This window comes from Besnoitia besnoiti, chromosome II (genome assembly GCF_002563875.1).
Source record: "Besnoitia besnoiti strain Bb-Ger1 chromosome II, whole genome shotgun sequence".
Classification (NCBI taxonomy): Eukaryota; Apicomplexa; class Conoidasida; order Eucoccidiorida; family Sarcocystidae; genus Besnoitia; species Besnoitia besnoiti.
The window spans coordinates 4,217,636-4,233,804 of NC_042357.1; the positions used below are offsets into that span (position 1 = coordinate 4,217,636).

At 56.3% G+C, this 16,169-nt stretch overlaps 2 protein-coding genes across 2 annotated transcripts; one reads left to right on the top strand and one right to left on the bottom strand.

Moving 5' to 3' along the window:
- Nucleotides 1–302: 302 nt before the first annotated feature.
- On the bottom strand, nucleotides 303–6,257 carry BESB_039460 (RNA recognition motif-containing protein; the record flags this gene model as incomplete). Its single annotated transcript, XM_029362532.1, has 9 exons — nucleotides 303–353; nucleotides 1,060–1,152; nucleotides 1,577–1,887; nucleotides 2,163–2,289; nucleotides 2,776–3,063; nucleotides 3,466–3,731; nucleotides 4,150–4,322; nucleotides 4,692–4,990; nucleotides 5,622–6,257. 9 exons carry the CDS (start codon nucleotides 6,255–6,257, stop codon nucleotides 303–305), a joined length of 2,244 nt encoding a protein of 747 aa, XP_029221497.1.
- A 1,158-nt stretch (nucleotides 6,258–7,415) lies between these two features.
- Nucleotides 7,416–15,675, top strand: BESB_039470 (ATPase (DUF699) protein; the record flags this gene model as incomplete). Its single annotated transcript, XM_029362533.1, has 13 exons — nucleotides 7,416–7,921; nucleotides 8,206–8,809; nucleotides 9,127–9,421; nucleotides 9,865–10,109; nucleotides 10,632–10,877; nucleotides 11,132–11,266; nucleotides 11,967–12,635; nucleotides 12,940–13,161; nucleotides 13,870–14,077; nucleotides 14,245–14,336; nucleotides 14,674–14,895; nucleotides 15,153–15,222; nucleotides 15,524–15,675. 13 exons carry the CDS (start codon nucleotides 7,416–7,418, stop codon nucleotides 15,673–15,675), a joined length of 3,666 nt encoding a protein of 1,221 aa, XP_029221498.1.
- Between the last annotated feature and the right edge of the window lie 494 nt (nucleotides 15,676–16,169).

The following is a 16,169-nucleotide window of genomic DNA, read 5'->3' on the forward strand; positions in this document are numbered from 1 at the left end:
GGAAAGATGAGAATCTCTTGTTGATAATGCAGAGAAACGGATGTCTCGTAGAAAACAGCGGAGACACGAGTGTCAGCTCTGTAGAAGGGCGGAGATCCCGCGCCATCAGCCGGAAAATCATGAAGAGAGAAAAAAACCAGGCAGACGCAGGAACGGACTCGAAGTGAACCCGAAAGGAAAAGGAGTAGCAGCGAAAACAAGGGAAATGAGAAACATCCGCGCTCGCACCCCGCGGATTCCTCGTTTCCGCTTGACTCGCTTGACGCCGCAATCGGGAAAACCTTAATCAGGCTCTCGCGCTTTTAGGCCTGTCCGCTGAGGAGGGACTTCACGCGCTTCTTCAGAAAGTCTTCCTGAAACAAGAGAAAACACGCACACAAAATGAGCAACGCCGGTGTAGCGCCCACACGAGAAAACGAGCCGGGGGAATACAGGGCACATTGATGTATACGACAACCAGCGGAACTGCGATTCGGAGAGATATGTGGGAGGCAACACTTTTCGCGCGAATCCGCTTGAGTCGACTCATTCTCCAAATTTCATTTTCCTAAATACACTGGACGTAGTGACGCACTGTATCGCACTACTAACCGATCATTCGTGCGAATGCACACACGTGTGTGAGCAGATTTACAGAGAGCCACACGGCTCTCTAAATATATACCATATGTATACGATATATATATATATATATATATATATATATATATATATCTGCAGCAGGAGAGAAGGCTCCAGCGAGAGATACAACTGAGCTGTCAGATAATTAAAGGAACAAGTGAGAGACTAAAGAGAGAAAAACGCCTATATATATATATATATATATATATATATATATATGTATGTTTGTATACAGAGCAGAGTGCTAATATGACAGCTCCGTACATTTTCACCGCTACGCTCCGAGAGGCCAACTCTCCGCACCGGCTTTGCTTCTCTGCGCAGCAGAAACAAAATGAAGTGTACGCAAATTGACTTGGCACAAGTCCGTCTACTAGGAGAGCGGTGGAGAGGACCAAGGATCTCCGCATTTCAGCGAGACGAGAGCTGCATGCTCACCTCTAGGCTTTCGTTGTCCTCCGCACCGTTAGCCTGCTTCCGTCGTCGCCGCGAGTCAGGATGAGACTTGATGCGCTTCGGGTAGACACGAGGCTGAAAAATGAGAACAAAAGACACTCTTCTCATTCATTTGTTACGTGGCAGCTTCGGCGAACGAGCCTCACAAGACATCGAACAGCGAACCTCGAAGGGCGTCGATTCCACGAACGAAAATTAATGACTCGACTGAAAAACCTCGTCTGAGGACAGGGCAACACCACCTATCGGACGAGCCTCCGACGATGCGCTGCCACCTGATCCCCCCCCCCTTCCCCCCGATAGAAGCAGGCGTGTCTTGATTCTACTCGCGGCCACACCAACAAACACGCGACCGCTGAGAAGAAGCGGCCTCTGAGCCGGCGGACGCCTACGGCTTCCTCAATGAACAAATGAGGTCCGGATGGGGAACGCAAATCGCGTGGAGACTCTCCTGCGACTCCGCAAAGAGTTTTGAGGCCCCTAGAGACTCTCGGGGTACCTTGTGCGTCTCGCCTTCATCATCGAAGACGAGGACTTCGTCGTCTGCAGTCGAGGCGTCGTCGCGATCTTCCTCTTTGCTTTTCTTTCGCTTCTTCTTTTCCTTCCGCGGCTTCTTCTCCTCGGCGGCGCGAGCCTCCTTCCCGTCGATTCGCTTCTTGCTGGGCTCTTTCTCTGGCGGCGAGCTGGCCTCGCGGCTAGCAGCCGGCTGGCATTTTTGGCCTTCGGCGTGTCCGGCTAGGAGCGCCGCATCAGCAGCCAGACCCGCTGCAGCGAGGCGCGCCTGCCGCCGCCTCTCGCGCTGGCGCTTACCTGGAAGGATGAAAAACATCGACGAAAACCGAAAAAAAGGAACAGATCCCAAAAGTTCTGGGACGCGCGAGACGGTAAACTCGAGAGTCATCGCGCGAACACGCAGGGGGAGGAGCGAGACGAAAATGAGAAACCTGTTGGAACTTGCTCAAGCGAGACACCCGCATCGCCGGTCGCCTCACCTCTACCGTGCAGACCCAACACGGAGATTCTAGACAGCGCCAGAGAGGAGGCAAAGCGCCAGCGAGGCGCTCCAGCTGAAGACAAGATCTCACCTCTGCTGTAGGTTTTGAGTTTCTTCGACAGAGGCTTTCCGGCGGCGGGCAGCCCCTCGGTATCCTTGCCTTCTTCACTCTTTTTCTGACGCTCCAACATCTGCACGTAGGCTCTGTTTTTATCCTCCTAAAGACCACATCCGCGACGCACAGGCCTCCAGCGAGGCGTCACCTCGTGACGCGACACCCCGTTTTTGCCACCCCCCCCTCCGTCAGTAGCACTAGGCAGCTGCCTGTCTCTCCCCACGCTTGGCGGCCGGAGCGATGCATGCGCAGAAAAAAAGGCGCAGTGCACTGTCCCCCGAGAGGTAAGCCACGCACCGCTGTCGCCTTCACATGAGTACACTTATACCTACATATATCTATACACGTATACATATATACGCGTACATACTTCGTGTTTTACGCATACGCATCTACGTATGTTTATATATATATATATATATACAGAGGTCTGCCTCTCCGGAAGCCTGTCGCAGCCTTTCGGGTCAGACTCCAAGCAGCAGCCTGTCGCAGCGGCTGCGGACTCCAGCCGGCGACTCTCAGCGTGCGCGACCGGCCTGGCTCGATGCAGGCGTGACGGCTGGAGGGGTCGCGTGGCTTGGAGCGTTACCTTGATTTTAACCTTGCGCGCATCCTCCATCGCGTACTCGACCATCAGTTTCCGCCAGCTCTGCTTGCCCTTTGCGCCGTCCAGCAGAGAGAGGCCCTCAGGCAGGAAGTCTTGGCTCGTGCAGCTGCCGAGGAAGTTGAGGACGATCTCCGCGACTGTGGCGTCCGCGCAATCGACGAAGGCGAAACCCAGCGAGCGCTTCTCCGTCGCCTCCGCGCCGCTTTGCGCAGCCGCGGGGAGATATGGAGACGACGCCCGCCGGCGCTCCTTGTCGCGGATGATGCGAACCTGCGCAGCGCAGCACGCGAGAAGAAAACCCACAAGCGAATCGCAAAGACGTCGCCGGAGACGCCACGCAGAAGATAAGACGCCCCGGAGTGAAGGCGGAAACGGAGGAAACTCATCACTCATCCCACACCGCCCCACACAAGCGAACGAAGCCCCGAGGCAACGATGAGGCAGAGACGCTTCTACAATTTTGGGCGCGCGCCAGCGGCGAGAAGAGAAGTGTGCTTCAGAGACAAGGGGTGTTCAGTAAGGAGGCAGTAGCGTCTGAAAGATCATCCGCACCACACGGGATGCCGCCCCCTGCCGGAGTCCTCTGCGTCTCCTAGCGAGCCGTTTCGTCGTGAAGGATTTCTCGATTTTGTTGGCCTCTGCTCCTGTTTGAGCCACCGAGCCGCAGCTTACCTTGAGGATGGCCTGCTCTGCGAGGCGGCGCTGCTGCTTGGGATGCAGCCGCGCGAACTCAGTCACGCGCGCCTGGCGCGCCTGCCCCTGAGCCGCCTCGTCTCCGCCGGCCTTCTCCTTGGCGCACGGGGCTTGCAAGGCCTCGCGCACCTTCAGCCGCTGCGTCTGCAGCTCGGCGAACTCCGATGACTTGACCAGGAAATGGGCAGCCTTCTCTCGAATGTCGTTGGCGCTCGCCGACGCGGGCAAGTTACGCACGCTCAGGCCTGAGACAAACGCGAGAGCGGAACCACCTCGCGCGCTGACGGAGGCAACTGCCGCCGCGCACGCGACCGCGAGGGCGCTTCGCGCGAGAGGGAAGTCAGGAGGCACGCGAGAAAGCCAATGCCCCGCCGCCAGCCAGAATCGACGACCGGACTTGACACAAAAGCGGCGCACGCAGACGCAGAGACACGCTCCGTCGAGCGTGTCTCTGCGTCCCCAGCCTTGGGGGAGCGCGCCGCGGCTGAGTCCAGTGCGCCACATACGAATAAATATGCATGCATGAAGCGCCGCATGCCATCAGATACATAAGCATATATATATCTACAAATATACGCGCACGTAGTGTTTGTATGTATATAGACATATATATGCAAATATATGGTTTCGACGAGAGACGGGCGACAGGACGGTACCGCTTACGCGTGGGATTGACAAAGTAGTTTGGGTTTTTCATCTTTTCTCTTTTCTCTTGCCAGGCTTGCAGGCGGCGCCGCTGCTCAGGTGGCGGCAGCTCCTGGAACGCCGCACTCTTCGGGGAGATCATTCCGACGAACGCCAGCTGCAAATTCCTCCGCGCTGCGCTTTGCTCCTTCCTGAAAAAAGAACCGAAGCGAACCAAGTCGCGCAAAAGAATCTCAGCCGCGCAAACTCCACGCCGCTCTCATCGTACATATATACATATATATATATATATATATATATACAACCCTAACGTCTATACATATGCATATACATCACACATAAATATGAAAAGACATATCTATATGTATGTGTCCGTACCCTCGTCATGTGTCTCTGCTTTCACTCCATCCGCCCTTGGGATGAACACGCACATACAGATACAAAAACATATGCGAGCATATACATACGTAGAATTGTACTTGTATACATATAAATATTGCCTGCAGACCCGCCCTTGCGAGCTGAAGACCTTGGGTGGTTGAGTTTTTCCGGTGACATACTTTGTCCACTGGCCGCCCTGGGTCTTCAGTTTTTGAGCTTCCTCGCGTGCCAGCACCGGCCGCACAACGAGGGTTTGGCCTCTGAGCATCAAGTCTCTCTGCTCAGCGACCGCCGGCGCGTCTTCCTCCTCTTCGGCTTCTTGCGAGAGCGACAAGGCCTCGGCAGCGAAGACAGACATCGCGCCGACCTGCGGCAACGTGCCGCGCAGCCCCGCCACCTTCTTCTGCTGCTCAGGCGCATGCAGCGCGCGCTTCATCGGCGCGCCCGCGCCCGCCGCCAAGGCGCGCGCCGCCGACGCCTGCGAGGAAAAACAAGAAGGACAGCCGCGCGTGAGAAGGCGCAGAAAAGCGCAGGGAGCGACGGGAGAGGCTGCGTCCACAAATGGACGCCGCGCCGCTCAAAGAGACAAGTAAAAAACGCACAAGCGCCACTGGCGAGCAAGCACAGAAGAGGGAAACACGCCGAAGGACGACAAACAGAAACAAGCGAAAAGATGCACGAAAAGTGGGGACACAACGATGACGGAACAGAAGCAGCAGAGCCTAGGAAGAGCGAGAGAGAAGTCAAAGAAAGAAAGAAAGAAGAAAAGCCGCGCAACGGCCGTCACTTGAAAAAATGGAACTGTCCCGCGGGCATGGACAAACAGTCGCATGACGCGACAGACAAAACGGCAGGTAGCGACAGACAAAACGGCAGGTGGCGACAGACAAAACGGCAGGTAGCTCATAAGCACGAAACGAAGAGAATTCATCGGCGTACAAGCACACATGCGCGCAGTCATATGCCTACATATGACCTATATACATATACGTCGATATATATATATATAGAGAGAGAGAGAGAGAGAAGAGAGGGAGAGAGAAAGGATGGAAGGGCATCTTCAGGGGTTCAGGGGCGAATGAAGTGAAGGCTGGGTGATGTTTACGGACTTCGTCTCTGAAAATGACGAAGGCTGAGCGCGCCATGCCTTTCTCTTTTTTGCCGGCCTGATCTTCCGTCGCACCCCCCATGACAAGTTTGGTGGTTGCGAGAGGCCCAAAAGCGTTGAAGATAGAATTCAGTTCGTCGCGCGTGACATCAGGAGGGAGATTCGACACGAAGATGCTTCTTTTGCGCTCTTCAGCGCGCTCTTCGTCTGTCTTTGGGGCGGCATAGTAGCGAGCAGACGGCATTTTCTGATTGTTTATAAATTTTTTGTGCTCGCCGGGCGCGGAGGCAGGCCGCGCGGGCGAGCCGCCGCCTTCCCTTCTTTTCTGTGGGCGCTGATGGAATCTCGAGGTAGAAGAAGAATCCGCTGCTTGCTGCGAGTCAGGTGTGTTGAGTCTGGGCTTGTCGACTTGCTGGCCAGGCCCCTGTTTGTGGTGAAGCTCTGTGCACCTGTTGAATTTCGGCTTCTTCTCGAGCTTGCCGCCGCCTTGAGAGTCGGGGTGAAAGCGCTTGCGTGAGTCCCTATCGGGGTGCTTCTCTGCGCGCTTCTTGTCAAATTTGTTTCCTCTGTGTCGCGGCTCGCCTTTCCGCTGTCCCTCTGACGAGGCAGCCGGGGACGAGGCGGGAGCGGATCCCATCGTGCGAGCTCAAAGTCGCGCAAGATACCCTTTCTCTTTAAGGAAACGCAAGGGATCAACCTGAGGCGAGGCTCCCGAAGCGGAAACGTGAAGAAATCCACCAGAAAAAGAATAAACTTCAGTTTTTCCGTGGGGCCGGACCCGCGAAGTTGTTCGCGCATGCGTGGGGCGAGGCTTCGCAGAGCTGCCAGAGAGGCAGAAGCAGAACAGATCAGGGACGTCGGACAGAGGAAAAACAAACGAAGCCTCGAAGAAGATAAGGTCGAAGCGGACGAACGATTAGAGGGACAATCGCTCTTCGTCTGTGATCTGTGGAAATGCGTAAAAATCTGCGCAAAGCTGTCAAACATAAGGCATGCAGGACCAGAAAATAGAGATGCGCCGCGATTTTCTCGCATATCGGCCGTGATGCCCTTAAAAAAGAGCCAGTGGTATGCTCAACCGAAAAAAAAAGCCTCTAGAAACATCGCCGCACTGTCTTTCGTTTTTCCTCATCTGCCTACAGAGGTTGAGGTGTATGTACACCCCAGGCAGACGTTCAGCTTCCTTGCGTAAATCTGTCGTCGCATGTTGGGTCGACCAGAATTTTAGAGCTACATTCTCTCGCAGTTGCTTCGACCTTTGCTTTCTTCTTTCCTTCTTTTGTGTCCGTCTCTGCAGCCTCCCTGGTCTCCTTATTTTTATTGTTGCTTTGCCCTCTTCTTGGATTCGTGTGTTGTCCACCCCCTGCCTCGATAGTTCTGCCAACTTTTTGTTTCGCGAAGCGTTTTCTGTTGCGTCAAACTGCAGGGCAGGTGTTCTGAGAGTACACATAGACCCCGAGGGAAGCGACGGCGAGCCAGGCAGAGTCTTCGGCGCGCTCGTTTCCGCTTCCCTATCATTTTCTGCCTCCTCACTGTGTGGGAGCTGCCGCCACCGTCCACTCTGGCCTCCACTGGATCAGGGCGACGAAGGAGGAAGAAGTGTCCTCCTCTCTCTCTGAGCGAATGCCTTTCTCGCCCGCCTCTCCGCGTACACTCCACCAAGTCTCTTCTGTGCGGCGGCCTTGGCTTCGTTCGCGCGGCTTTTCTCTCGTCTTTCTGGGGGTCTGGAGTTCAGCCGCGCGTCATTCGCGTTGTTTCGCCTGTTTTTTCTTTTCTGTCTCTCGCTTTTGGCAAGATGAGGAAGCGCGTGGATCCGCGTGTGCGCACGCTGGTTGAGAACTGCATCCAGCTGGGCCATCGCTCGTTCTTCGTACTCATCGGCGACCGCGGCTCGGAGCAAGTGATCAACTTGCACTACCTGCTGCATCGCTACTTCCCGGCGCAGAAGCCGTCAGTTCTCTGGTGCTATAAGAAGGACCTGGGCTTCTCTTCGCACCGACGCAAGCGCGCGAAGCAAGTGAAGAAGAAGATCCAGCGCGGGCTCTACGACCCAAATATTGATGACCCTTTCGAGCTCTTCATGTCCTCTACTAACATCCGCTTCTGTTACTACAAAGACACGCACAACATCCTCGGCACCACCTTCGGCATGTGTATTCTGCAGGATTTCGAGGCGCTGACCCCCAACATCCTCTGCCGCACTGTCGAGACCGTGCAGGGCGGCGGAATCATCTGCCTCCTCCTCCGGTCCTTCGCCACCCTCCAACAGCTCTACGACCTGAGCATGGACATCCACGCTCGGTAGGCGTGCGCCTCGATTTTGCAAGGAACAAATTGACATATTCGCGTCCACAGCGGGACAGGCAGGACCAGGAGGCAGTCTGCGCGTGTGCGCTTTTTTTACAATTTTTTTTCGAGCTTTTTCACTTTCGGAGGCCGCCTGTGAGTTGGCTCATTTTTGTCCACTTTTTATTGAATTTTCCTATACACATCGGGAGACAGTCTGTTTGTTTGCACTTTGTTTTTTCTGTTTCATGTTTTTCGATGTTGTTTAATATTTTCGCGGAGTGCGCTGCGCGGTGCAGGTTCAAGACTGAGCGGTTCGCGCAGGTGAAGCCGCGCTTCAACGAGCGCTTCATTCTGTCGCTGGCGCGGTGTCGCAATTGCCTCATCGTGGACGACGAGTTGAACGTGTTACCGCTCACGGCCTTCTCGCAAAACCTCGTCTCGCTCAAGGCGGTTCCGGAGGGCGCGGCGAAGGGACAGGCCGCAGCGGCCGGGGAAGAAGGGAGCGAGGAGGCGTTTTCGCCCGAGGCACTTCTGGCGGAGAAGAAGAGGATGAAGGAGGAGCTGGACGGCATCAAGCGCGACTTTAAGGAGACGCCGCCCGTCGGCGCGCTGGTGGAGCTCTGCGTGACGGCCGATCAGGCGAAGACTGTGCTCGCTTTCCTCGACTGCCTCGCGACGCAGAACAGCGCCAAGCGCGCGCAGACGCCGGCGTCGGCGAGCGCGGCCTTCGGCGCGCTGCAGTCGCACCAGACCTTTGCGCTCACAGCGGCCCGCGGACGCGGCAAAAGCGCCGCCCTCGGCATCGCCGTCGCGGCCGCGGTCGCCTACGATTACTCAAGCATCTTCGTTTCCGCGCCCTCCGCCGAGAACGTGAAGACTCTCTTCGAGTTCGTCGTCAAGGTGAGAAGCAGGTGCCGCACAGCCCTCCACCCGCAGGCGAAGCCGCACGAGGCGTGCCGCTGGACGCAGGCAACACGGCTGTAAGACACTCAGGTCCTCGCGATACGAGCGGGCTGTCAACGCTCTGAAGACTCTCCGCGCTGCAAAGTCGCCCCGAGGGCCGAGCTCCCGACAGGGACGCTTCGCTGTCGCTCCTGGAGGGCGGTTCTTGCGCCCTCTGCATGCACCGCGGGCGGCCTCAAGGCGTCGGCCTCGCTCGCCGGGCGCAGAGCCGCATCGCTGCGTCGTTTGGAGTCGTTTGCTCTCTTGGTGCGCAGGGCTTGGTCGCGCTCGGTCTGAAGGAGCACAGCGACTTCGACGTCTTCCGCGAGGAACCCTCCGCGGCCTCGCCCCACTCCGCGTACAGCAGCGGCCTCGCGTCTTCTTCGCCGGCGGAGGTGGCGACCGCGCGCGGCGCGAACCGGCCTGTGACGCGAATCGAAGTCCGCCGCCACCACAAGCAGAGCGTCGTCTTCATCACCCCCGACAAACGCGAAAGCCTCGCGCAGGCCGAGCTCCTCGTGATTGATGAAGCAGCTTCCATTCCCCTCCCCGCCGTCAAGGCGCTGTTCGGTGAGAGGCGAGAAAAAACGCAACACAGACCGCGCGAATAAAGTGCCGGCGAGAGCTGCCTCTCACATTCTTCTGTGATGATCCGTCGCTTCAGCGAAATCTGTTTCTCTCGCTCGTTTCTGTGTTCATCGGCACCGCTGAGCTTCCACCGTCAGCCTTCTCTGCCTGGACTCAACGGCCTCCAGGAGCATGTGCGTCTGCAGATCGCTCTCTTTGTCTGTTTTTTTCTCTCTCGACGTGCCCATCTCTGTGTCAGGTGTGGATTCGGGTTGGGGAAAACAGACGTTTGAAGTGAGGAGTCGTTCTCTGGCTCGCGCCAGCCTTCGCCTCGCGCGTCTCTCGCGCCTTCTCAGCTGTTTGGGCGTCGCCTGCGCGTGGAAAACTGAAGCTGTCGTGGCGAGTGTCTTCAACTCTGTCTTCGTCTGGCTTTCCGTTTTTTTCAGGCCCGTACGTCGTCCTGCTGTCTTCTACTGTTCACGGCTACGAGGGCACGGGGCGCGCGCTCTCTCTGAAGCTGATTCAAGACTTGAAGCAGAACAAGTTGGGCAGCTCGAAGAGCTTTGGCTCGCGGTCGCTGAAGCATCTCTCGCTCTCCACGCCGATCCGCTACTCCGCCGGCGACGGCGTTGAGGCCTGGCTGCATGACCTCCTCTGCCTCGGCGCCACTGAGCCGCTCAAACTTTCTGACGTAGGCGCCGAACCGAAAAAACTCGCCCACGTCGTACCCCAGGCGCAGACTCCGAGGGACAGCGGGGCGGATAGGGGGGTGCGCACGTCGGGAGTTTCTCGCTTGTGGGGAGTTCTGTCTCGCGGGATCCACGCGTTTTTCTGGGCGTGAACGTCCGACCTACAAAGAGGTCACAGTGCACTATATTTTTCCTTTGTGTACCGTAGCTACACGCATGGCGGCATCCAAGTCACCTTCGCTGACTGGGCAACTCGACTCCGTCTGGGCACCCCGTGTGCGCGTAGACCTCAGTTTGGGGTTGCCTGCTCCTGCGGAGGCGTCGTTCATCAGACTCCAGTCGAACCGGCAGAAGCTCTCCTTCCGCGAACGCATGTAGTCTGGTATTCGCGTAGGTATATATGTAGAGACATATGGATGAATGCTTATGTACATATATGTGTAAGTGGGCGAATGCTTCGCGTGGAACACCGCGAGGAGAAACCTGGCGTCGTTGGACTGGGGTGTGTGTCTGTCTCTTTGCAGGCGCCGCTGCCGCCGGCTTCGAAGTGCGACTTGTATCTGGTCAACCGCGACGCGCTCTTTTCGTACCACGAGGCCTCTGAGGCGTTTCTGCAGAACTTGCTTTCTCTCTTTGTCTCCTCGCACTATAAAAACAGCCCGAACGACTTGATGCTGATGGCTGACGCTCCCGCGCACCTTCTCTTTGCGCTCCTACCGCCTGTCGACGAGCACACCGCGACCGTGCCGGATATCTACTGCGCCATCCAGGTAAACGAAAGGCGGCGTCTGCGTCAATGAAAATCAGACCCGCCAATATTCTGCCCTCTCGCTTCTTTCTCCTCTTCTTTCTACTCCTTTTTCTTTCTCTCTCTCTTAATCTGTATTTGTTTCGAGTTCCCGGGGCTGCAGACGGTTTCGAGGAGGACGGCAGGCGAGCTGCGCTTCGGCTGCTCTGCTGCGCTCGCGCGTGTATGCCTGCACGAATGTTTATATTTTCTCATGTTTTTTGTGATTTTTTTCAGGTGTCCATCGAGGGTAGTCTGTCGAAGCAGGCGATTCAGCAGGCGCTGGGACGTGGCCTGCGACCCTCGGGAGACCTCATTCCGTGGACGCTCGCGCAGCAGTTTGTCGGCGAAGACTTTGGCGCTCTGACTGGCGTAAGGCGCGCCTGCATTACTTGGCAACTCTCGCCCTTATATATACTTTTTCCTAGGGGTCTATCTGGCTCTATTTCAACTGGTATTTATTCATCTTTCTGTCTGTCTGCCTATCTGTCCAGTATTTATCTAATCAGCAATCTCTCTATCTATCTGTCTGTCCAGATCCATCTGTCCAGATCTATCTATTTATGTAGTCATCAATCTATCTATCTGTCCATCTGTGCCGATCTCTCTGTCGATATATATCTTTCTACCTATGAATTCGTATCCGGCTATGTGTATAAGTGCTTCTATATTTGTAGATCCATATCTATACACACTAGCTATTTCCACCGCGAAACTCTGTGTCTCCCACGCGCCAGCTGCAGATCTGCATGTGTGAGGTTTTCTTCGGTGTGCGGCGATGTCCCTTCCGCGACCTCATTCTCCGCAGAATCGCGCTCGTCGGCGTGCGCCGTTTCGACGCTTGTGTAAAGAGGAAATCCTGACTGCCTTCCGTTGGCTCTAGGCATTCATCCCTGCGCTTGCAGGCGACGCGAAAATGGGAAATAGAAAAGCAGAAAGCAGCATTTTCTTCGATTTGCGCTCACTGCGGCCGTGGGGGGGGAGGAGGGAGGAGGGGGGGGGGGGAGATCAACTTGGAGAGCCGTCTGTCACGGACACGCCTTTTTTTTTTTCAATTGAAAAATTTTTTTAGGCTCGCGTCGTGCGCATCGCGTGCCACCCCTCACTGCAGCGGCTAGGCTACGGCAGCGCAGCGCTTCAGCAGCTCATCGACTTTTTCGAGATGAAGGGCGTCGCGCTCAGCGAGGCGACACCGTCCCTCGCGCCGTCGCTCACCGCAGTCTCGACCGCGGATGAGAAGGAGGAAGAAGATGACGAAAACGGTGAGGACGAAGACGAGAATGACGATGAAGAGGCGGATGAGGAGGAAGCGTCTGAAGAGGAGGGCAAGCGCAGCGGGACGCCGAAGGAGGGGGAGAAGCGCGCTGAGGCGGCCGAGGGGCGGGCGCGTCCCTTCGCCGCCTCAAAGGTGCTCACGATGAAGACCTTCCGCCCGCGCCCGGCGCCTCCGCTCCTCTCGCCCTGTCGCTCCACGCATCCGGACTTCACGGTCGACTACCTCGGCGTCGCGTTTGGGCTCTCGGCGTCGCTGCTGCGCTTCTGGACTCGAAAGAACTTCGTCCCGGTCTACCTGCGTCAGAGCGTGACTGACGTGACTGGCGAGTTTAGCTGCATCCTCCTCAGACCTGCGAACGCCGACCGGCGCCTCACCCCGCTTCGCGACTCCCTCCAGGGCGAAGACGAACGCGTCCGCAAGCGCAATCAGTGGCAAGGCATCGATACTAGCCGCGAGCCAAACGAGGTCGGAACTGCGGCATCGGCAGAGATAGAGAACGAGAGAAAAAGGGAAACGGAGGGAGACAGAGAGGGAGGGAAAGTGAGAGAGAAGAGGGAGCGAGGCAGCGATGCAAAGGAGGAGGGGCGCTGTTCGTGCCTGTGTGGAGGCCTCTCCGCGGTGGTGGTCTATCCAGTTTTCTCTTTTTCTGATTTCTACTTTTACCTTGTTGCGCGCCGTGGCTGCCTAGTTGGGCTCCTCTCTCGCGTGACTACGTGCGCCGGTTGTTTGTGCATTTGTTCCGCGTTTTGGCTGCTTCTGTCACTTTCAGCTGGTCGGCGGCCAAGACGGCGCGTGGCTCTCGGGGTTCGCGTGGGACTTCCGCGCGCGTTTTCTGCAGCTTCTGGGGGGAGCTTTCCGGCGGCTGCCGGCGTCGCTCGCGCTCTGTCTGGTCACGTGCGCGTCGGGCTCCCGCGAAAAAGATAACCGAAACGGCGGCGACGGCTCCGAAGCCGCGGCTGAAGGCCCCTTCCCGCCGATTTCCATGGCGAACGTAAGTCCAACTCCAACCTTGTGTGAGGCGAACTGGAGTGCCTCACAGAGAGAGAGCGAGAGAGTCCCGAGCCTCGCGTTGAGGTTAACAAGCCTCGAACGCCCTTCCCTCTCTGTCGGGAGTGAGACAAAAGTGTCTGGGCACGCTTCTGAGTGACTCCAGGCCCTCTTGGTCTGCCTGTTTGTCTCTTTTGCTCTCTCGTTTGCTCGCTCTGTTGAGGGTTTTATTCACCTCAGCGCCACTTTCACCTCTGGCGGTGTCTGAAATCACGCGTATGTGGTAACATGCTTTTTCTGGTCTGCCTAGATGACCTCTGTCACTGCGTTCGCATGCGAGTCGAGTGACTGTCAGCTTCCTTCACTGACGTGCGTGTCGTTGAGCTCTCGGGCGGCCTGCAGATCTCGCAACGAGCCGCCAGCTCCGGTGCTTATCTTTCAAACGAATATACTCGCAATCGTCTACGCTAGCGCCTTTTGCGTGACTCCAGGCCTATCCCCGCAAAACATATATACATATATAAATATGTATTTGCGTATATACCCGTAAATATGTATGTATATGTATATGTATGATCGATCTTTTTGTATAGTATCGCCAGGTTGGCCTGGTGTGCCCGAGTGGCCTTGGTATCTTCTTGTGGTTCATTATAGACAAGCTGACCTCGAGTCTACAGGTTCATTTTCTCGCCCTTCCTCGCGTGTTTTTCAGATCGCAAACTTCTTCTCAGTCCACGACCTCTCGAGGCTGCGCAAGTACGCGCAGCAGCTGGCTGACTTGCCGCTTATCTTGGATCTGCTTCCCACGCTGGCGAATCTCTACTTCAACGCGCGCGTGCCTTCGCTCTCGGCCTCCGCGGTCGCTCTCTCTCATCTGCAACAAGTGATTCTTCTCGCTGTCGGCCTGCAGCGGAAAACGCGTAAGCACAAAGATTCGCAAATGCCAAGTGAAAGAACAGGATGGATGCAGAGGGCGGAAAGTCCATGCAGAGTGACGCGAGGAAGACGAGTTCAGCACGCGAGAGAGAGAGGCAGACACGGCCAGCAGCTTCATCCGTGTGCGGGTTTTTCTTTCTGTCTTCTGAAGCCGACGACGTTTCGGGCGAGTTTAACATTCCGCCGAATCAGACGCTGGCGCTGCTCAACAAAACAATCCACAAATTCGTCTCCTTCTTCCAGGTATGCGTCAGCATCTCTGTGCGGTCGCGCGAAACCGCGGTCAAGTGCGAGGGCCGCTCGCGGCTCTTTTCCACGACCGGCGGATAGTGTTCCGCCTCGAATCAGCAAGCTTGTTCCTACGTTTGTTATTGAGATGGGATCTCCTCGACTTCACGCCATTCAGACTTTGATCAGGGAGTTGACGTTCGTCCGAGTTAGGCTCGCGGGGTCCTGCCTTCGCGGCCGAACTCGATTTGCGGACTGTGCCGATTTTCTTTCTCTGTTCAGATTGGGTTTTTTTGAATTAAACTGCATGCATGCTTCTCCCTTTTCTTTTCTCCTTTGTGTCGTTTTCTAGAAAATGCAAGAGGCGCAAGTTGAAGCAGAAGTTGACTCTCAGTGGAACAAGGGGTCCGCGTCCCGGCGGCTGGTTGTTGAGGGCGGCAAACCTCTCCTGGGCGAGCTGCCGTCGCAGAGCTTTAGCGAGGAGCTGGCAGAGGGCGCCAAGCAGGTCAAAAAGCAGCAAAAGATTGAATTGAAAAACCTCGTCGAAGCTCTAGGCGGAGAAGAGGCCATGAAGGTAAGCCAGAGGACGCGACGCGTTCGAGCTTCGGCGGGCCTTGAGGCCCTGCCGGCGGCGCGCAGCGACCGTGCGTGGAGGCGCACAGCCTCCAAGAGACTCCTCGTCCCGTTTTGCTCCCTCTCTCTCTTTCTCTCCTTCGCTTGCCCGCTCTCGACGTTCCAAAGGCACACTGAAGTCTTTCTTCTTCCTTCCGCACTCCGCCGCCTGCGCACATGCAGCTCAGGCAGCGCAAATCACTTTTGTCTTTTTCTCAGGAACACTCGATGGACGCCTTCGGCGACGCCGACTTCGAGGACGCCATCGGCCGACCTGGCTCGCTCACAGGTAAAGCCGCTGTTCATCCGAGGGAGATTGTTTCGCTGAAGAGTTCTGCCGTGAAACGTTTATGGTGCCGCATGTGGGCTCGCCTAGGAGCCTTCCATAGATTTAAGCGCGAAGCAGCTCGTGTGTGAGGCGTCGCGCCAGAGAAGCTGCGCGCATGCGTTCTTTCACAGATGCTGCGTACGCGACTAGCCGCGCAGGTATTCGCCGTGTGCATCGGCAGCCCATTTCTCGTGTTGCGTTTCTTCAGTCGGACGGCGCGCGGCGATATGAGAGCTTTTTCGTTTTTGTATTTTGTCGACAGGCTCGCGCATATTTTCGCTGAAGAGGAAGAACCCGAACAAAGGCGCGAAGGAGGAGCCGGCAAGGGAGAAGACAGAAGAGGGCGAGCGAAAGAAGATGAAGAAGGCCTTCGGCAAGGACGGGAAACAGAGAAAACTCTACGCAAACCGCTAATCGACAGGCATTACCCAAGAGACGTGGCGCCTCTTGGAGCTGACGGCTGCGGCTGGACTCTAGTGCAGCTCCTGCAGATGTAAAGCGATAGCCTCATTTCTTATATTTTCAATATTTATAACTATATTAGTATATATGAAGGTATGAAGGTGTTTTCTCACGTGTGTGTGTGGCGGTGTTGTAGACGGCATCTGCGTGTGCCGTACCAATTTTGTCGCGAGCTCATTCGCACACGCAAACGCGTTTTCTATATACGGACACCGCCGACCCTCAGCCCAGCCTGGAGGCGCTGTGATGCTCGCTCACATTCGGGAAGAGGCGGGGTGCGAAGAAACAGAAAGCGCCGTAGCGGATTAGAAAGGCGCAGCGGCCTCCGAGACACTCTTCCGCGCTTCGCTTCTCTCTATAAAGACGGCGCCTACGCCACGTGGGCGAGACGCGAAAAAGCAGATAGAAAAAGGTAGATACCGAGGAGAGATATCCGAGATGTTGGC